The sequence below is a fragment of the Plasmodium sp. gorilla clade G2 genome (genome assembly GCF_900097015.1).
Source record: "Plasmodium sp. gorilla clade G2 genome assembly, chromosome: 7".
Taxonomy (NCBI): Eukaryota; Apicomplexa; class Aconoidasida; order Haemosporida; family Plasmodiidae; genus Plasmodium; species Plasmodium adleri (nom. inval.).
Window position 1 is genome coordinate 964,678 of NC_041699.1, and position 22,823 is coordinate 987,500.

General features: G+C 20.2%; 4 protein-coding genes and 3 non-coding genes across 7 annotated transcripts in view; 6 read left to right on the top strand and 1 right to left on the bottom strand.

Moving 5' to 3' along the window:
- Window positions 1–1,011: 1,011 nt before the first annotated feature.
- On the top strand, window positions 1,012–5,628 carry PADL01_0723100 (conserved Plasmodium membrane protein, unknown function; the record flags this gene model as incomplete). The annotated part of the gene is made up of 2 exons (XM_028681271.1): window positions 1,012–5,190; window positions 5,407–5,628. The coding sequence occupies 2 exons, from the start codon at window positions 1,012–1,014 to the stop codon at window positions 5,626–5,628; spliced, it is 4,401 nt and encodes a 1,466-aa protein (XP_028537665.1).
- Window positions 5,629–6,327: 699 nt separating this feature from the next.
- PADL01_0723200 (mago nashi protein homologue, putative) lies at window positions 6,328–7,093 on the top strand (the record flags this gene model as incomplete). Its single annotated transcript, XM_028681272.1, has 4 exons — window positions 6,328–6,362; window positions 6,476–6,594; window positions 6,709–6,986; window positions 7,079–7,093. 4 exons carry the CDS (start codon window positions 6,328–6,330, stop codon window positions 7,091–7,093), a joined length of 447 nt encoding a protein of 148 aa, XP_028537666.1.
- Window positions 7,094–7,502: 409 nt separating this feature from the next.
- On the bottom strand, window positions 7,503–10,032 carry PADL01_0723300 (conserved Plasmodium protein, unknown function; the record flags this gene model as incomplete). The annotated part of the gene is made up of 2 exons (XM_028681273.1): window positions 7,503–9,750; window positions 9,896–10,032. 2 exons carry the CDS (start codon window positions 10,030–10,032, stop codon window positions 7,503–7,505), a joined length of 2,385 nt encoding a protein of 794 aa, XP_028537667.1.
- A 4,076-nt stretch (window positions 10,033–14,108) lies between these two features.
- On the top strand, window positions 14,109–15,134 carry PADL01_0723400 (conserved Plasmodium protein, unknown function; the record flags this gene model as incomplete). Its single annotated transcript, XM_028681274.1, has 4 exons — window positions 14,109–14,159; window positions 14,498–14,538; window positions 14,759–14,794; window positions 14,936–15,134. 4 exons carry the CDS (start codon window positions 14,109–14,111, stop codon window positions 15,132–15,134), a joined length of 327 nt encoding a protein of 108 aa, XP_028537668.1.
- A 3,422-nt stretch (window positions 15,135–18,556) lies between these two features.
- Window positions 18,557–20,642, top strand: PADL01_0723500. Its single transcript, XR_003699335.1, has one exon. It is a non-coding gene; the product is annotated as an 18S ribosomal RNA (ribosomal RNA).
- A 324-nt stretch (window positions 20,643–20,966) lies between these two features.
- Window positions 20,967–21,129, top strand: PADL01_0723600. The gene has a single exon (XR_003699336.1). It is a non-coding gene; the product is annotated as a 5.8S ribosomal RNA (ribosomal RNA).
- A 198-nt stretch (window positions 21,130–21,327) lies between these two features.
- Window positions 21,328–22,823, top strand: part of PADL01_0723700 — a 3,773-nt gene continuing 2,277 nt past the window's right edge. Inside the window, exon 1 of the ribosomal RNA XR_003699337.1 lies at window positions 21,328–22,823. This exon is cut by the window's right edge and continues 2,277 nt beyond it. This is a non-coding gene — a ribosomal RNA (28S ribosomal RNA).

Below are 22,823 nucleotides of genomic sequence, written 5' to 3' on the forward strand. Positions count from 1 at the left end.
TTTTTATTATCATAATCAATCATTTTAGAACGACTGGTTATAACACGTTCATATATTATTATCATATATATGAATATAACATACATATATAATATATACATATATTATTATATATATATATAATATTGCAATTTTTTATTTTTATTTTTTATTTTTTTAATTTTTTTTGTCAAGTTGAAAAATAAATAAAATTGATTATATATTTTTTATATAAAATAATATATGAATATTATTATATAATGAATGAAAAATGTAAATTAATTAATTAATTAATTAATTATATATTTCCTTTTTTTCATTTTAAAAATAAAAATTAATCATCAAGTTGATATTATTATATTGTTATATTTAATTAATAAAACTTTATGTAGTATTTTTTAATCTTTTCATAATTAATTAAAATTATTATATATATATATAATAATATATATATATTTTTGTTTATATGTTTATTTATTTATTTTATATAATTCCTATAATTAAATAAATATATATGTTATTTATTATTAATTATATATATATATTTGATATTTTATTCTTTCTTTTTCTTCTTTTTAATTGTATAATTAATATGTTGTGAATATATATTTTTCTTGATATGCATTTTAATATGGAAAAGGGGATTTTTTGCATTCATTTAATAATTCAATAAAATATAAAGAATAATATATTTTATGTAACCCATAAAAATATATTATATATATATATATAATATTTATAATATATATATGGTCAAGTAATAAAGGAGACTGAAAAGATGGGGCACCTATTAAATATATTTATATATATATAATTTTACATATAAATAATATTATATATTACATATATGTATATCTCATTTATTTTTTTATATCGTCTGTTATGTACATATAACTATACAGATAAATGGTGTATGTTGTAAAAGTTCAAACGTTAAATTTACACATATATGAAAAAATATATATATATATATATTTATTTATTTTATTTACTGTTTGTGTGTCATATTTTACAACGTGAGATGATAAAAGAATGGGTGTTTTAAAATTAAAGAGTGATAAAAAAAAGAAGGAAAGAAATGAGAAAGAAACAAAAATAGACTATCAGAAATGTATAAAGAAAACAAAAGTAAGAGAAAATATTTTTATGAAAGGAAGTGTTGAAAATGATTTTGATATAAGAATATTTATGAAAACAGATCATAGTTCAAATAAAATTCGTCAATTAAATTATGCAAAATTAGTTAAAGGGATAAGAAAAAATAAAAATTTAATACCAAATAATATAGAGAAAATTATTGAAATATATGGATTAGGTATAGCAGAAGAAGATAAAAATATCCGAAATTATTCTTCCAAAATATTTTATCATTTAATAAATAATATTAATTATGATAAATTTTTTGGAAAAATTAAAACTTGTTTATTTCATTCATTAAAAATTGAGAAAGTGGATTTAAAAATATTAAATTTGGAATTATGTCATAAATTTTTTTTTACAAAGATTTCTTATTGTAATAAATTTTTTTATGAATTTTTAAATAATATTTTAGATTGTTTCATATCACTCAGTATCCAGAATCAAATAAAGAATGTGAAATATATTTTCTTGTTATTTAAACATAAGGCTAAATATAAGAGGGAAAAAAAAAAATTGCTCCAGTTAAAGAAAAAGGGCATAAAAATTATGCACGCAGAAATAAAAAATAATAAAAGTTTAAAGGATGATAAGCAAGTAGCCAACATGGAATTTAAGAATTTTAAAGAAAATAATGATAACAAAATAAAATTTGATAACATAAAAAATTTTGATAACAAAAAAAATGTTCATAGTAACAATAGTTATAGTAGTGACGTTAGTGATAATAATTATGAACCCATTAGTTGTCGAAATATGAGAAACAATTTAAGAGATCCGTATTTAATAAAAAAAGGCATAAGAATAAAGCTTGATGAAAATACAAAAATAGAAATATATAAAAAATTATTTCAATGTCTTTATAATTTTATGGATGAAATAATATATAACTCGTTACAAGTTGATTTAATTAATTTGTATACACAAATATTGAAAAACATTATTTTTGTAATAAAAAAGAAAATAACATTAACATTGGAAATTATGTTAATAATAAATAAACTTATAAAAAAAATTATTCAGTTAATTAATGAAAATATATTAAATATAAAAAATGTGAAAGTTTTAAATATGATATATTATTTTATTGTATTAATTATATCTTTATGTTTAAAAGAAAGGAAATATTTTGACTTTTTTAAAAAAAAAATAAAAATGGATATTTTACAATGGCTTCATTATACGTTTGTAATATATTGGTATGTGTTATTAAAAGAGAATTTTTTTAATATCCCATCTGTTATGGAAAATGAAAAAAATAAAATAAAAAATATTTATTATAAACATGAAGATCTGTGTGAACAGAATATTAGTAATAATATATTAAGTGACAAATTAAAAGCATGTACATCTAATGGTGATGATATAAACTGTGATTCCATGGGAAATAAATCAAGTACAAACGAAAAGAAACATAATAACAATAATAATGATAACAATAATAATGATAATAATAATGATGATGATGATGATAATAATAATAATAATTTATTAAATGTATGTAATTTACATAATAATAATATGTGTGATGACAAAACTTTTCATTATAAGAATAATAAAAAATATGCGAAGAAATATTTCTTGTTATTAATATATTACTATGAAATTTATATGAACAGAACAAATAATAATATAGTACTAAATTATTATATAAATATAAAAAAAAAAAGTACTGAACAAAATACCGAACAAAATAAAAACTTACATAAAACAATTATGAATAAAATTGAAGCATATACAATATCCATGTTTCATAAGAATAATGATGATACTGAAAAATGTGCTGAATATATTATTAATTATTTATTAAGTTTTTCATATAATAGTATTGAAAAGATTATTCATTTATGTTATAATATTATTTTATTATCATATAAAGATAATGTCGATTTATATACAATGAAGAATGAATATTTATATATACAAAAGAATAAAAAGGATAAGAATAAAGATGATTTTATATTATATTCTTTTAAATATTTTACAGCACCATTTCTTTTTTTACCACTAGTAGATTGTACAAAGTTTATAAATAATGATTTTTTTTTGAAAAGTTTTTATTCATTTTTTAAAGAAGAAGAAGAAGAAGAAAAAATTATTAGTACTATAAGATTTTTACATAAGGAGAAAGAATATGTGAAGATGATAATTTCAAATAGTATGTTTGATAACTTTATTAATACTTTATTATATGTGTTATATAATTATAGTGACGAATTTTTTGTGAATAATTGTTTGTTCTTCTTTTGTATGTTAAAGGAAAATCAGAGGGATATCTTAAAAAGGAAAGATGATAATAATAATAATAATAATAATAATAATAATAATGAATGTGGTGACATGTTCAATGTATCAGGTGACAATACTATTTTTTTTAATGACATGGTTGAAGATGATAAGAGTGAGGATGGTGATATTCATAATTTCCAAAATATTATGAACAAAAAAATGAACAATATTAAAAAAGTGCTAATTGATTATTTTATACATAAAAATAATTCTTATATGTTATCATTTGATATTTTGAAAATTTTATATTTCTTATATGAACATACAAATATAAAATTATTAATATTTATATATTATTTAATTATAAATTGTGTAAATATATTTGATTGGAGGGGAAAAACAAAAAATTCCTTCTTTTTAAATACGAGAGAAGCTATTGTTTGTATTAACAAAATAATGGGTGTAAATTATATAAAACATATGGATATATCGAAGAAAGCAAATGAAAATTTATATATAGATATAGATAACAAGAAATATTTATTTGTTATAAATGATGAATATATATATAAAGAACATTTTGTTCTTTTCTTTTTTAAATTAAACTTGTATGAAACAATAAAAGTATGTGAAAATTGTGTATACGATTTGTTAGTGGATTTGCAAAACGTACAGGAAGAAAAAAAAAAAAAAAATCAAGATGATGGTGATGATGAAGAAGAAAAAAAATATTATGTTATATTGAATAATTTAAAATATACAAATATAATATTAATTATAAAAAATATATCTTATATTATTGCTAATATGAAATTACATTGTTCTCATGTGCCTTTGGAAAATATAAATATTGCATGCATAAAATTGAATTATTTATTTTGCCTTATTCAAAAATTAGACAAGGTTAATGAAAGTGTATGTGACAAAATATTTAAGATAATAAAAATAATTACCTTGTATTATTTTGTATGCTTTTATATGTGTCCTCCACTTTTTTATGATACCAATATGGAAATGGATGAGAAGGAAGATGATAATAATTGTCTTAGTTATGATAGTAATTGTCTTAGTTATGATAATAATTCTCTTATTTATGATAATACCTCAGGGGAAGAAGAAACAAAAAAGTTACACAAAAGAAAATTTTGTGAAATATCAAATTATATAGAAGATGATGTTCATTTCAAAACACATCATAATGATGAGAAAAATAATTTGAATGGTATATCAGATATAAGAGATATTGAAAAAGAAGATGACGACAAGTATTTTATTTATAATAGAAATATAAAAGTTAAAGTGGACATTTCAGTATTTCCTTTATTTTTAAAAAATTATTTTAATAATTATATGAATATAAAAAATGAAGGAAAGGTATATGGTTTAGAGGATATATTGCCTGATTTTTTTTGTATTGAATTTTTTAATATAATATTAGAAACAGAAATATATTATTATGTACCTATAAATAATAATAAGAACTTTGAAAATGTTATATATGATAATAATGAAGAAAGTTATAATTTAATTACTCATAAATATATTGAAGAATTAATAAATAAATATGAAAAACATATTAATTTTGTAAGTTATAAAAAATTAGTATATTTACCAATAAGAAAAATTATCAAATTATTAATTGTTTCTTTATTCAAAATGTCATATAATAGAAATATATTTTTTGATCCTCTTTCATATAATATGAAAAAGGATATTATATTGAATATTTTTCTGGATAATTTGAATTTTGTTCTGATATTTTATTATTTTGTATCTTATATAATGAATCGAATGAACTATTTTTTGAATGCTTCCTTTTCACTGAGAAATTATTATTCTTTCTGGGTAAGGCTGTGTGTGCATATAATATTATGTTCGTCTTATTATAAATATGGATACGAATATGTATTTATTATTATATTATATTTTATTAATTTTTTATTTTGTATAATCACAGATTGTGTGATTGGTTATATGTTATTTACAGAAATGCAATAACAAAAATATATATATATATATTTATATATTTATATTTATATATTTATATTTTTTTCTTTTTAGTTTTTTGTGGATATCATTCTGTGCTGCTATTGCATTAAAGAAGAAAAGATGAAGAAACTAAAATTATCATGGTCAAAGGAATATGAAGAAATTAATCTCATATTAAATGAAGCATTAATAGATTTAAATAAAAAGTTGAAAAATATGCTGGATCTTATTTTAAAACATGATGAAAGATATAATTTGATAAATAATATAGGGAAGATTTATGAACAATTATAAATTTTGAACAAAAGAAATTTGTTATATTTTTAAATATTAATTAAATTTTTTATATAATTAAAATTAGCTTATAAATAAATAAATATATATATATAAATATTTATATATATAATATTTTTTTTTTTTTTTTTTACGTAAAATTTTTGAATATATATATATATAATAATATAAATATTTATTATCTATTCATCTATCATACACAAATTGTATGTGGAATTCTTTTCTTTTTTTTTTTTTTTATAATAAACATATAATTTATTTAATATATATATAATATGCCATATTTACTCAAAATTAATATTTTTTATATTTAAATAATTTTAATATTTTTTTTTAACTTTTGACATATGTAAAAAAAAAAAAATAAAAATAATAAAAATACACGTTGTTATAATAATATATATTTGAAATATAAATTTGTATACTGTTTTTATATTAACGTTAAAAATTATCATGTAATAATTTTGTAAAAGATTAATAAAATATATATATATATATAATAAATATACATATATATATTGTTCAATATAATTTTTAAATCCATAAACAAAATAAAGTAATTTATATGTTATAATAAGAAAGATTTTTTTTGTTAATATCATACTTTATTATAAGAAATATCTACAATTATATTATAATATAATATATTATATATATATATTTTTACAGATTGTTCAAGATATATAAAGTTGAATAAAAATGTCTAAGAAAGATAAGTTTTCCTTTAGATATTAGTAATTAAAATAAGAGCATATAAAAAAAATTATCTATATTTATATGATATTTTATAATATTATCTTTTTATTTTTATTTTGTAAATTGTATACTGTTCTTTTTTTATATATAGTGTTGGGCATGAAGGTAAATTTGGTCATGAATTTCTAGAGTTTGAATTTAATTCAAAGGGGAGATTAAGATATGCAAACAATTCGAATTATAAAAATGATAAAATTATTAGAAAAGAGGGTACGTAAAAAAAGAAATAAATGAATAACCTTATATAAAGATATATAGTATTTATATATATATATATATCCATTTATATTCTTATATATATATATTTTTTTATTTCTTCACTAGCCTATGTAAGTAAGTCAGTTTTAAAAGAATTAAAACGTATAATTGAAGAATCTGAAATATGTAAAGAAAGTGATAAAGAATGGCCTATGCCAGATAAAATTGGAAAACAAGAATTAGAAATATATTTAGATGGTGTAGAATATTATTTTACTACTTCAAAAATTGGATCCTTATCAGATGTCAAACAATGTAATGACCCAGAAGGTTTACGTGTTTTTTATTATTTAGTACAAGATTTAAAGTGCTTTTTATTTTCCCTTATCTGTTTACATTTTAGGGTAAGAATAATAACAAATATGTACATATTTGTCCAATATAAATATAAAAATATATATATATATATATATATTTATATTTGTTCATTTTGTAGATAAAACCAGTTTAAAACTTTTTTACACGTCTATCCTTTTTTATGTATGAAGAACGTAAATGTACCTTATTAAACCAATATTATTTTTTTTTACTCACATATATATATAACATGTCATAAATTAATTTTTAAATTATTATTATTTTTTTTTTATAAAAACAAATTGTTTAAAAAATAAAAGTTTTAACAATGATAATATTAATTAAAAAGAAAAAAAAAAAACAGAAGAAATGTTTAGTAATATATATATATATATATATATATTTATAAAACTGTAAAAAATTATATGATAGCTATTTTATAATTACACTTAATGTTATAATATTTACTTATAAATGTATACCACATTAACATCCATTATTAATACGCTCATGCATATGTGAATTATTGTAACAAGAAAATAATTCAATTTAATACATTCGTTTTAGTCTTCTTCGTCATCGTCATCATCATCATCATCATCATCATCTTCTTCATCGTCATCATCATCATCATCATCTTCTTCTTCGTCATCTTCTTCATCGTCATCTTCTTCATCGTCATCATCTTCATCTTCATTTTCATCTTCATTTTCATCTTCATTTTCATCTTCATCATCTTCATCCTCATCTTCATTTTCATCCTCATCTTCATTTTCATCCTCATCTTCATTTTCATCCTCATCTTCATCTTCATCTTCATCATCCTCCTCAGATGAATCAACCCAACTAGCACATTCATTATCCCCCTTTGGATGTGCACTTTGTTCAAAAATTTTCGAATGAAATAAACAACTTGTAAGAACATGCCCTACATGTATCCTTTTAATAACCTTTCTAGTTTCTGTGTTAAGTATAATTATGAATCTCTCATAGCTAGCTGAACATAAGAAATTACCTCTTTTATGTAAGAACAGGAAGGATATACCTCCATTATGAATTTTTATTTTTTTTATAAGATTAATATGGAACTGATCAAAATCCTTTTTGGCCCACATAGTTGGTAAATCATTTCTCATATGTGTTTTATTATTATTTTGAAAATCTTTATAAAATTGATATAATTTATCTTTAATTTTTAATAAATAGTTGTCACTTTTTTTTTCATATGTTATTTTTTCTATTGCACATTTTTTTCTATATATATAATGTAATAGTTTATTACCAGTTATTATTTCAAAACTATAAACACTTCCATAATTATCTGAAACATAAATTCTTTGATTATCATTATAGGAGAATTTTTTTATGCAATAAGTTTTTCCTGTGTTATCCTTTTCATTACGTAGTACTATATCTTTTTCAGTTGTATTTAAGGCATGGTTATTATGTGTTAGTTTTCTTTTTTTATTTTTTATTGCTTGTATATCGTTAATTTTTTGTTCGTTCAATTTATTGAAAACCTCTAAATTTTGAAGTTGTATTTGGTTAGTATTAAATTTGATAAAAATGGATTCTTTATTATTATAAGTACGTTGGTCATCATCCTTATGATAATTATTTTCATGATTACCATCATTATCATCATTATCATCATTATTATCATTATCATCATTATTATCATTATTATCATTATCATCATTATTATCATTATTATCATAATTTTCCTTTTTATTTTTTTCATCTTTCATATCTAATGTATTTGTATCCATATCATCAGAACATATATGGGAAGTATTACATATATTAGTAAAAACCAAATCACTCTCTGAATAGTTATGATCAAAATAATTATATTTATTATCGATAACATTTTGTGTTTTATAATGTTCATAGATATAAACCGGTTTAGGTTGACATCGCATATCATAAAGTATAATTTTATGATCATATGTTGAAGCACATAATATATTAACATTAATATCATTCAAAAAGGTTAATGATTTTATAAGTGTTTCACAATTTAAATGTAATAAACTAACACCTAATCCTTTGGATTTCCAAAGATATGTACCAGTAAATAAATCGAAAACTTTTAAACAATTTTTATATCCTCCAATAGCTAGTCTATTTGTTAATAATTCATTAACACATGCTGCATTTATTGGATTACTTAGAATGTATGATTGTAATATGTTTTCTTTTGCTATCATATTATTATAATGATAGTCTTTACATATATTTTGTAAATTAACATGTTCATATTCACTACATGTAATAATTTTACTATTATTATTATTATTATTATTATTACTATCTTTGTCATCAATCTTTTTATATTCAATTTTATTTAATACATCCTTTTTATAATTTTCACAGTAAAGTTGCATTTTTCTTTGTATATCTTCATTTTCTATCTTATTTTTATATAAACTGTCATCCAAATAATATTTGGAAGATTCGTCATGTTCCCAATTTAATACATGAACATGACCAGTACTATTAACAGTAACTAATAATCTGCTATTCAGTAAATAATCTTCATAAATACCATTTTTTACTTTTTCCTTATTATTATATACAGGCATAAAGTTTAAATAGTTTGTATATTTATCTTTGTGTTCATTTAATATATCTTCATATATTACATTATGATGATGATTTAGCATCTTTGTATATATGCAGTTACTACAACTTAGGAATGATAAAGATGCTGTATCACTAACATATGGGTTTTCTACATTTTCATAAAATTGAAATGATTCCACAAGACCATTTTCTCTGCATATGGTTATTTCGGATTCTTCATATCCTCTTTAAAAAAAAAAAAAAAAAAATAAACAAATAAATAAATAAATAAATATATATATATATATATATATATATATATATACATATGTACAATATAATAAAAAATATAACGAAATATATAATATTATTATATATATATATAAATTACCCATATCCACCAGACCATGTCATGTTATTAATTTTTCTATTTAAATCAGCAGGGAGTTTTTGTTCAAATATAGAATTCCCCTCAGCACATTTTATATATTGTATTAAACCGATTTTATCTGACGTTATTACTTGCATTATTATATATGTTCACATAAATAAATATAAATATATATATATATATATATACAATATTTGGTACTTCTTAGTATTGTTTTATATAAGTTATATATAAATATATGTTTTCATTTTAACAAAATAAACAAATATATAGGAAATGAGGGAAAAATAATAAAAGAGAATATTCTTATAATAATGTATTTTAAAATATAGAATGTAATATTTAATTTTTATATTTTATTGTATATATTTTTTCTTCTCTGTGTTATTAAAATTGTAAATAAAAATAAATTATATTATCATATAAGTTCTTTTAAAAAAGTTAGATTATTTATTTTCATATTGTATAGAGATTGTTTTTCAAGTATTTTTCCAAATTTTTTTTTTTTTTTTAATGACTTAAAATAAACAAATATATAATTATATATAGATTACAAAAAAAAATAAAATAAAATAAATTATATATATTATATATATATATATATTATAATATGTAGTTTATGAAAATAATGAAATTTAAATAAAAAAATAATGGAATAACTGTATAAATATATAATATATATTATTATATATATTTCATATAGTGCCTTAAGAATATTTTTATTTGTAATATATGTAATAATAAAATATACACTGTAAATTTGAATTTAAAAATATAGAACATATATATTTTAAAGTATATAATAATTATATAAGTTATTTTAAATTAGAACAAAATAATTTTTAGATTAATTTTAATTTATAAATTGTTAATTATATTTTTCCATGAATTTTATTATTTTTTTATATTATTATTTTATTATTATTATCATATAGAGAAAATAATAAAGGTTATGTTAAAATTGAAAATGGGAACCGTGTACAGGGCAGTTATGGGGAAAAAAAAAAAAAAATGAATCCATTAATGTTATATATTTTAAAAAAAAAAAAGTAATACATTTCCTTTTCAAAGTGATATATTTTAAAAAAGTTTATACTATAAATGTATTATTTTTATTTTGTTTATTTACTTTTTTTATAAGTTCCAAAATGGGAAAAAAAATATGTGTATGATTAAACTGATGTTATGTTACTATAATGAGTGTTAAAGAAAAGTTTGAATTTTACATTATATAAAGCGATGAGATAAAAAAAACATATATGTATATATGTTTTTTTTTTTTTTTTTTTTTTTTTTTGTATTTTTTTTGTGGTCTTTTTATGCAATAAACATAAATAAATGTTTTAATTATTTTTTTTTAGCTTTTTTCAAACAGCTAGCTTTTTTTTTTTTTTTTTTTTTTTTTTTTGCATATATATATCTATATAAATGTATGTATATATATATAGGATATAAAAACATATGTTACATATATAAGGTTTTTTTTTAAGGCCTCATATATTTTATAAAATATATTTTTTAAATGTTTAATTTTTTTTTTTTTTTTTCAACATAGATATATTTATAATTATAATTATTTGTTACTTCAATATTAATTTGATTGAAAATAAAAAAAACATAATTTGCAAACTTTATTACATTTATTTTGTTTATACATATATATATATATTGAGTTTTTACATATTATAAAAATAATTATATACTTTTGCTGTTAAAATGGGAAACCCTGTTGTCAGTTGTTTTAAGACGTTGTCTAATTTTATATCGGATATATGTAAGGCTATAGTAAATTGTGTGGATGGAACATGTAGAGCTTTAACATGTCAATAAGGGTAAGAATTAATTTTTTGTTTCGTTTAAAAAAAAAAAAAAATATATATAAAAAAGAGCAAGTATGTCTTATAGTACATATCAATATATATATATGTATGTATGTATATACTTTTGTCTTAAAACAGAAACATGTGTAGTATATTAAAAAAAAAAAAAAAAAGACAGTATATTGAAACATATGAAAGTATAAAATAGACAATAAATTAAAAAATATGAGAACGTAATATAAAAATTGAGGATTCGTAAAATGAGAGTGAACATAAATTTTTTTTTTTTTTTTTTTTTTTTTTTTTTTGTACAAAGAGAAGAGGAATATATCAAAAAAGAATCTATATAGATAAATATTTTATTTATTCGTTATAATAATTTGAAAAAAAGTTTTTTTGTTTGCTTAGTTGAAGACGTTTATTTTATTTTAGTTTATTTAATTTTTTTCGTACTGTTATATATATATATATATATATATATATATGTTTTTAATTTGAACTTATAGAAATGTTTTATGTAAATTCGCAATTTTTTTCTTTTTTTTTTATTAAATATTTTAAAACCTTAAATGGATAACGTAAATATATATATATATAAATTATAATTTTAAACCGTTTTTAAAAAAGGAATAATACAATGTTGTACAGTTGGAGGTTGATTTGTATTTATAGTTTTAATTTTTCTTTTTTCTTTTGTACTATTAACTTATATAAAAGAATGTGTATTCATTGAGGATATAATTATAAACTGTTTTTAAATATGTATATAGAACTAGTGTGTAAGATTATATTATACATTGATTGTCATTGTATTATTGTATATTTAAAATAATGGAATATAAATAAATATATATATATATATATATATATAATTTTAGTTCCTTGAAATAAGAAAAAGTGGAAGATATATATATATATATACAAATACATTGAATATTCTAGTGTTCATTGTATATATATATATATATATATATATTATTTTATCCTATAAATTAATCGAGATAGACCCTATATCAAAGTTTTAATAATTAAAGGATATTTTACAATTACATTGAAAAAAAAAAAGTGTTAGACATAATTCTTTGTTCAAATAATATATTATTTAAATTAATATATTCAATATTTTCCTTTATTATTATATTATTTTATTTTTTTTGTGATTAATTATAATATATATGTAATTATTTTTTTTTAAGTATTAAATTTTTGTTAGGTTCATATTTATTTATATAATTTTTCTTTTGTGCGTGTGTGTGTAAAAATATAAGGTATTTAAAGAAAAGAATAAAAAAAAAAAAAAAAAAAAAAAAAAAAGTAAAAAAGTAGTAATATATATGTATATATATAATAATTTATTTAATAGCTGCTAAAAAATTTTGTATATTTTTTAATTTATTTATTATATTTAAAAGTTGGTAGTGCATTAAAAAAAAAAAAAAAAGAAAAAAAATAGATATACAAATAATAAATTATTACACATGAAGTACTACACCTGAAATTATTTAAATTTTTTTTTTTTTTTTTTTGTTAATTATGCATGTAAATTATATATTATAATAAAAAAGAAAAAAAAAAAAAATGGCTTTAAATATAATTTTTTTAGTAATTTCATGGTTTTTAAGCAACATATAAATTTTTTTTTTTTTCCATTTTAATTAAGATTTGAGAGATGTGTATTACATTTTGAAGAATAATAAGAAAAATAAAGGAAATTTACACATTCATATATAAGAACAATAATATTATTGTAAAGGAAAAAAAAAAAAAAGCAAAAAGGAGTTTAGAATTATATATATATTAAGATGAGTGGAACAAAATAAATAAAATAATAATATATAATAAAAAGTTGTATATCTATTGTACTTGTTTAGGTTTATAGCTTTTTTTTTTTTTTTTTTTTTTTTTTTTTTTATCATCATATTAAATATAAGCTAGTGATTATGAATAAAAAAAGGTTATATTCGAAAGTGTTAATTTTCCAGATATATACTTCATATTAAAGTAGTAGGGTGTGTACTTTTTTTTTTTTTTTTTGATTGGTTGATTGATGTTGTTGGAAATTTTAATATTTGTAATATTTTTAATATAATTAATAATATATATTAAAAAAAAATATATAAATATATATATTTATTAATATATGTATATCTTTATATATATATAAAAATTGAATAATTTTAAAAAATTTAGAATTACAAGAATAGAACATATTGAAAAAAATAAAGGGGAAGAATTATTTTTCTTAGAATTATATATATATATATATATATATAGTATTGGTGTATGTTGTTTTAAAAAAGAAGTTGTAATTAAACTTTTTGAAACGTATAATTTATTTGATTATAATTATTTTTCTTTTATTATTAGTAATATTTTAAGAATTGTCAGAAATAATGTGTTCCCTTAAGTATTTCATATTTTCCCTAATATGGATATTTCTATACGTACGTGTATATTTAATTTTGTTTTTATATGATATTTCATTACCTTTTTAAAAAATATATACAGCATATTATATAAATATAAATATATATATATATATATATATATATATGGTTTAGAATATTTTATTATATAAATATGAGAAAATTATATATTTATGGATTATTATGAATATATATTTGTATATTTTTTTATAAATATAGAATTAATTTTTTTTTGTTCTATTATATATATTTTTTGATGGTGTATTATTTTTGTTTTCTGTTGAGTTTATAAAATATATATATATATATATATATATATAAATTTTTATGTATACTGTATTTTTTTATTTTTACAGAATGAAAATGTAAAGGATAATTCTTTTTTAATGAATCATAAGTATAAGAAATGAGAAAAGGAAAAAATAAAATTTTTTTTTTTTTTTTTTTTTTTTATATGTTTATTTGTATAATTATATAAAAATTTATAGAGTTCATAAAAATATATACATATATATATTTTTGTAGTGTGTAGAAGAATTAATATATCATTATAAAGTTTAATAATATTATATATATATGTATATATATATATATATTTTTTTTTTTTCCTTTCATAGAAGAGAATATAATGTTCCCAACGGACGTATTTTAAGGTATGCACAAATATATATAAATAAAAAATATAAAATATATTTTTTTTTTTGCACATCAATAATAATAAATAAAAAAAACTATACATATATATATATATATATATATATTTATTTATTTATTTTTTTTTTTTTTCTTTTCAGATTGGATACTCCTGAACCTTGGGGGGACTCCGAAACATATGAAGTCGTAACTAAAGATAAGCATGGCAATTTAATTACTACTGTTTTTAATAAAAATGCTGAAGCATTATATTTTTATATAAATAAAAAAAAACCAAAAGAAAAGAATTCAAGCAAAGCAAAAAATTCAAAAATGAGAAAAAAAGGAAAGAATAATTAAATAATTAAATAATTTTTTTTTTTTTTTTTGTTCTTTATTTTATATTTTTATATTTTCTTATTTATTATTTTTTTTTTTTATGACTTATATAATATATAAATAAATATAAGGAGAAAAAATAAAAATATATAAAATACAATTTATACTTATAATTATTAACTTTTATTTTATGTTATTTAATGTTATGTTATGTTATTTTATATATATATATATATATTTTTATCTATTTTATTTTTTTTTTTTTCCATTTTAACATTTTATTCTTATAAATATATATTATTATATATGTGTAAATAAATTTATACTTAAATATAATATAATATTTTTAATTAAAAAAAAAAACAGAAAAAAAAAAAAAAAAAGATGGAAAATGATTGTACTGTATCAATAAAGTACGGTCAATTGGTTTTAAAGAATGAAGAAATATATTTAAGAACTTTATATAAAGACATAAATAAATTATAATATATAAAAATATAGAACTGTAGTATTATATAGGATAATAAAATGAATAAATGAACCAATAAATAAATAAATATATATATATATATTATTCTTATCCTAATAGTACTTTTAGATACTATAAAATTTTTAGATTACATTAGAAAACAGAAAGAATTACACTTAGACAAGTAAAAAATAAATGAGTAACATATATATTAATATATAATTTGATATAAAATAATAAAGACGGATGAATAAATGAAAGAAGTAAAATAAAATGGACGATAAGAGTAATGGAATGAAATAAAATGAACGATAAGAGTAAATGAATGAAATAAAATGGAAGATAAAAGTAAAGAAATAAAATAAAATGAACCATAAGAGTAAATGAATGAAATAAAATGAACGAGGAAGTAAATGAATAAAATAAAATGAAGGATAAAAGTAAATGAATGAAATAAAATGAAGGATAAAAGTAAATGAATGAAATAAAATGAAGGATAAAAGTAAATGAATGAAATAAAATGAAGGATAAAAGTAAATGAATGAAATAAAATGAAGGATAAAAGTAAATGAATGAAATAAAATGAAGGATAAAGGTAAATGAATGAAATAAAATGAAGGATAAAAGTAAATGAATGAAATAAAATGAACGATAAGAGTAAATGAATAAAATAAAATGGAAGATAAAAGTAAAGAATTAAAATAAAATGAACGATAAAAGTAAATGAATGAAATAAAATGAATGAGGAAGTAAAATAAAGAAATGAATTAAAGGAAAGGATGAATAAATGAAAAAAAAAAATAAAAGGAACGATAAGAGTAAATAAATGAAATAAAATGAACGATAAGATTACAGGAATAAAATAAAATGAACGATAAGATTACAGGAATAAAATAAAATGAACGATAAGATTACAGGAATAAAATAAAATGAACGATAAGATTACAGGAATGAAATAAAATGAACGATAAGATTACAGGAATGAAATAAAATGAACAAGTAAATGAATAAAATAAAATGGACGATAAGAGTAAAGAATTAAAATAAAATGAACGAGGACGTAAACTAAAGAAATAAAATAAATGAATGAAAGAGTAAAAACGTAATAATATAATACTAAAAGGAATAAAGTATATAATTATATATATTTTAAAAAAGATAAGAAATAATTAATATTATTAATCCTGATATTTAAGATAAAAATTATTAATATGGTATTATTAAATAAACGAATTATATATATATAAACAAAGTATATAATATAATACATATAAAACTAAAATCAGGGGACTATTATATGAATATTATATAATTTGTTTGCAATAAATGAACTAGAAATGAAAATGCAATATTATATATATTATGAGATAAGTAATAGTAATGAGTATAAGTAATATATATATGATTAAGTTATAATTATATCATGAAGTCCATTTATCATAATATAATAATATAATAGTTATATATGTACTATGTAATGCACTAGAATGTATATAATAAAGTATATATATATATAATATATATAATATGTATTATATAATATATATATAAACTATATATAAGAATTGCTATTATTATATAAGTACGTATTACGCATAATTATTATATACATATTATATGTAGTATATGAATAAGACCATTAAAGCATAAGTGGTCATGAAGTATAAATACATAATATATATGTATATATAATTGTAATGCCATTATTAAATTATATATATTGATATTAATATGTATTATTAAGTATATTGATAATATAATATAGTCTAATGAATTATTATCATATATGAAATCTATCACAAAAATGAGGATTTCAGAATTTTTTTTTTAACAATTTTAAATAAATAAACGCAAATGAGCGTATGGGGGCTGCTCGTTAAAAAGGAATTAGTAAAGAAAAGAAGTAATAAGAAAAATTAATTTTTTTAAATTATTAAAAAAAAAAAAAAAAAAATTGGCTTTAAAAAAAAAATTTTTTTGGCTAATTTTTTTTTTTTTTTAATTTTTTAAAAAATAGACTAATAAATTTTTAAGTTGAAAAATTAACTTACTTTAGTATAAATAAAAAAGTTATTATTATTATTATTAATAAATGATGAATTTATTTTTATTATAAGTTTTTATAATGAAGTAAAATTTATTATTAATAATAATAAAGAATTTTTTTTCTTATTTATATTATTTTTAAGTTATATTTTTAGTTTATATAAAAACTTTAAGTCAAAAAAAAAATTATATCAAAAAATTATTATTATAAATCTATTTTTATTATAAATATCATTAAATATTTTCATTATAAAATTAAATTATTATTATATCTTTCTAAATAAGTAACAAATTTTGTTGTATTTTTATTTCTAAGTCTAATTTCGAAAGTTTCTTTTAATTTATTATTATTCTTTACGAATATATAAATTAATAATAATTTATGTTTTCTATTTTATCAGTCTTTTTTTTTTTTATAAATAATAGACCACTTTATAAAAATTTTTGCTTCATATAGATGTAAAAGTTTTTTTAAAAAAGAAAAAAAATACTTTAAAAACAAAATATTTAAAGTATTTTCTTTAATTGTAAATCTGTTAATTTATATACTATATATTAAATTAAGAGTAAAATAAAGCATCATAATAGTTATAATATTTTTTTGTATAAAAATTATATTATAAATTTATTAGGTGTTCTATATCTTTTCATAGAATTATATATATTATAAAAAAATAATTCCATGTTTTAAAGATAATAACATTAAATAAAACATCAAATGTGATTTAAATAATAAAGACAATAAAATATAATATTATATATTTTATTTGTTCTTTTTGAGTTTAAAAACATTTTAACAATATTTATATTATTAGATATTTATAAAATATACATAATATATATATAAAAAAGCAATATGAAATATTTTTATACTGTTATTTTATTTATTATATGTATCATTTTATGAATTGAAAATAATATATATAGTAACCTGGTTGATCTTGCCAGTAGTCATATGCTTGTCTCAAAGATTAAGCCATGCAAGTGAAAGTATATATATATTTTATATGTAGAAACTGCGAACGGCTCATTAAAACAGTTATAGTCTACTTGACATTTTTTTTATAAGGATAACTACGGAAAAGCTGTAGCTAATACTTGCTTTATTATCCTTTGATTTTATCTTTGGATACGTATTTGTTAGTTCTTATAAGAAAGAAGTTTTTAACTTAGTGATTTATAACAAAGAAGTAACACGTAATAAATTTATTTTATTTAGTGTGTATCAATCGAGTTTCTGACCTATCAGCTTTTGATGTTAGGGTATTGGCCTAACATGGCTATGACGGGTAACGGGGAATTAGAGTTCGATTCCGGAGAGGGAGCCTGAGAAATAGCTACCACATCTAAGGAAGGCAGCAGGCGCGTAAATTACCCAATTCTAAAGAAGAGAGGTAGTGACAAGAAATAACAATGCAAGGCCAATTTTTGGTTTTGTAATTGGAATGGTGGGAATTTAAAACCTTCCCAGAGTAACAATTGGAGGGCAAGTCTGGTGCCAGCAGCCGCGGTAATTCCAGCTCCAATAGCGTATATTAAAATTGTTGCAGTTAAAACGCTCGTAGTTGAATTTCAAGGAATCGATATTTTATTGTAACTATTTTAGGGGTTTTATTTTTGCTTCTTGCTTAAATTCTTCCCCTATTATTATGTTCTTTAAATAACAAAGATTCTTTTTAAAATCCCTTTTTGCTTTTTTGCTTTTTGGGATTTTGTTACTTTGAGTAAATTAGAGTGTTCAAAGCAAACAGTTAAAGCATTTACTGTGTTTGAATACTATAGCATGGAATAACAAAATTGAACAAGCTGAAATTTTTGTTCTTTTTTCTTATTTTGGCTTAGTTACGATTAATAGGAGTAGCTTGGGGACATTCGTATTCAGATGTCAGAGGTGAAATTCTTAGATTTTCTGGAGACGAACAACTGCGAAAGCATTTGTCTAAAATACTTCCATTAATCAAGAACGAAAGTTAAGGGAGTGAAGACGATCAGATACCGTCGTAATCTTAACCATAAACTATGCCGACTAGGTGTTGGATGAAAGTGTTAAAAATAAAAGTCATCTTTCGAGGTGACTTTTAGATTGCTTCCTTCAGTACCTTATGAGAAATCAAAGTCTTTGGGTTCTGGGGCGAGTATTCGCGCAAGCGAGAAAGTTAAAAGAATTGACGGAAGGGCACCACCAGGCGTGGAGCTTGCGGCTTAATTTGACTCAACACGGGGAAACTCACTAGTTTAAGACAAGAGTAGGATTGACAGATTAATAGCTCTTTCTTGATTTCTTGGATGGTGATGCATGGCCGTTTTTAGTTCGTGAATATGATTTGTCTGGTTAATTCCGATAACGAACGAGATCTTAACCTGCTAATTAGCGGTAAGTACACCATATTCTTATTTGAAATTGTATTTAGGTAATTATACATTTATTCAGTGTTCAAATTAGGATATTTTTATTAAAATATCCTTTTCCCTGTTCTACTAATATTTTGTTTTTTACTCTATTTCTTTCTTCTTTTAAGAATGTACTTGCTTGATTGTAAAGCTTCTTAGAGGAACATTGTGTGTCTAACACAAGGAAGTTTAAGGCAACAACAGGTCTGTGATGTCCTTAGATGAACTAGGCTGCACGCGTGCTACACTGATATATATAACGAGTTTTTAAAATTATGCTTTTATATTTGCTTTTTGCTTTTATATTTTGCATACTTTTCCTCCGCCGAAAGGCGTAGGTAATCTTTCTCAATATATATCGTGATGGGGATAGATTATTGCAATTATTAATCTTGAACGAGGAATGCCTAGTAAGCATGATTCATCAGATTGTGCTGACTACGTCCCTGCCCTTTGTACACACCGCCCGTCGCTCCTACCGATTGAAAGATATGATGAATTGTTTGGACAAGAAAAGTTGGAATTATATTCCTTTTTTTCTGGAAAAACCGTAAATCCTATCTTTTAAAGGAAGGAGAAGTCGTAACAAGGTTTCCGTAGGTGAACCTGCGGAAGGATCATTAATATGAAACGATTAAAATTTAAAGTAAAAGAAATATTTTATTTTTTTTAAATATTATATTTTTCTTTACTTTATAAATGTGCTATTTTTATGAAAGTAAAAGTATATTTTATATATTTATGAGTATATAAAAATAGTACATTAGAAAGTTTGTTGCTATATAATTATTACTTATGTAATTTTTATATAGTAACAAATTTTCATCAACAATATTCAATTCTCAATATTTTGCATATTTATTATATTTCATTTATATATTTTATTATATAAGTTAATTATATTTTGGAAAAAAGTATATTTTTATATATGTAATTCTAAATATAATTAGCACAGTCTTAACGATGGATGTCTTGGTTCCTACAGCGATGAAGGCCGCAGCAAAATGCGATACGCAATGAAAATTGCAGTGACTGTGAATCATCAGAATGCTGAATGTAAATTACACCAATTCCCTTTTGGGTTTCTGGTACTCCTACAGAAAATGAAATAATACTTAAACTTCTCTAGATTTCTTTATAATTTGTTTTTAACAAATTGTAAGGAAAAGAGAAATGGAATTATTTTATAATTCCAAACTAAATTTATGTTTAGTTAAAGTTTCTCGCTGAAAAAATACTATATTTTTTTATATTCTAGAGTTATAAAAAAGTTATAATTTATATTGTTTCTTTTTTATGAAGTATTTGGTTTGATGTTAGGAGGGCTTATCCGCCGAATTTAAGCATATAATTAAGCGGAAGAAAAGAAAATAACTATGATTCCTTTAGTAACGGCGAGTGAACAAGGACCAGCTCAAGCGGTTAATCCTCCTTTTGGTGCAAACCTTTTGGCGGAATTGTCGTCGAATTATTCCTTTGATTCTCTTTAATTTGAACAAAGTGAGCAGGAATGCTCCCCCACAGAGGGTGAAAGGCCCATAGTTCTTTTTAATTTTTTCTTTGGAATTTTTCTTTTCGAGTCGTGCTCTTTGAGATTGGAGCACTAATACGTGTGATACATTTCACATAAAGCTAAATATTTGTAGGAGACCGATAGCAAACAAGTACCGTGAGGGAAAGATGAAATAGTACTCAGGAATGAGCAATTAAATAGTACCTGAAATCGTTAAGATGGAACGGATTAAGAGAGAAAACCAGTAAAGAGGGCAATTTTTACTTTTTGTTTTAATTCTCTTCTTTATTTAAAGAAACATCAGCGATTAATTTAATTAGTACTTTGCAATCCCCTGAATTCTAAAATTTCTTTTAATTTTGTTTTCACTTTCTCCCCGCGCTAATGTGGGGAAAACTGGCATTGTTTCTGAATTATTTTTTTTGCTGAGGAATTTTAAAATTATTTGAATTTTTTTTTCTTTTAATTTAAGTTGTTTCTATTCAGTACTTTCTTAACCCACTCGTCTTGAAACACGGACCAAGGAGTCTAGCAAATGTGCAAGTGTATATGATTTTCTAACCATTTTTTTTTTCTATACGCATAATTAATGTAATATGTTTCTTTTATTGTAGATTTGTGGTGTTTTTTTTAATTCCCCACTTTGCATACAATACCGGTAAGCAATTATGCTTTATTGAGTACGAGCATATTTGGTAGGACCCGAGAGGCTTTGAACTAAGCGTGGTGAGATTGAAGTCAGACGAAAGTCTGATGGAGGATCGAGTTGATACTGACGTGCAAATCGTTCATTTCAATCACGTTTAGGGGCGAAAGACTAATCGAAAAGCCTATTAGCTGGTTATTTTCGAAATATCTCTCAGGATCGCTGGAGTTGCCTAATATAATTTTACCAGGTAGAGATAATGATTAGAGGAATCAGGGAAATCGTTTTCCTTGACCTATTCTCAAACTCCCAATAGGTAAAAAGGGTGAAATAACTTTTTTTGTATTTCACTCATTTTTAAATAAAATAACTCCAAGTGGGCCATTTTTGGTAAGCAGAACTGGCGATGAGGGATGCTCCTAACGCTTGGATAAGGTGCCTAAATATTCGCTCATGAGATCCCATAAAAGGTGTTGGTTCATAATGACAGTAGGACGGTGGTCATGGAAGTCGAAATCCGCTAAGGAGTGTGTAACAACTCACCTACCGAATGAACTAGCCCTGAAAATGGATGGCGCTAAAGCGGATTACCGATACCAAGCCATAAAAAGATTGAAATTCTTTTTTTTTTAGAATCTTTTTATG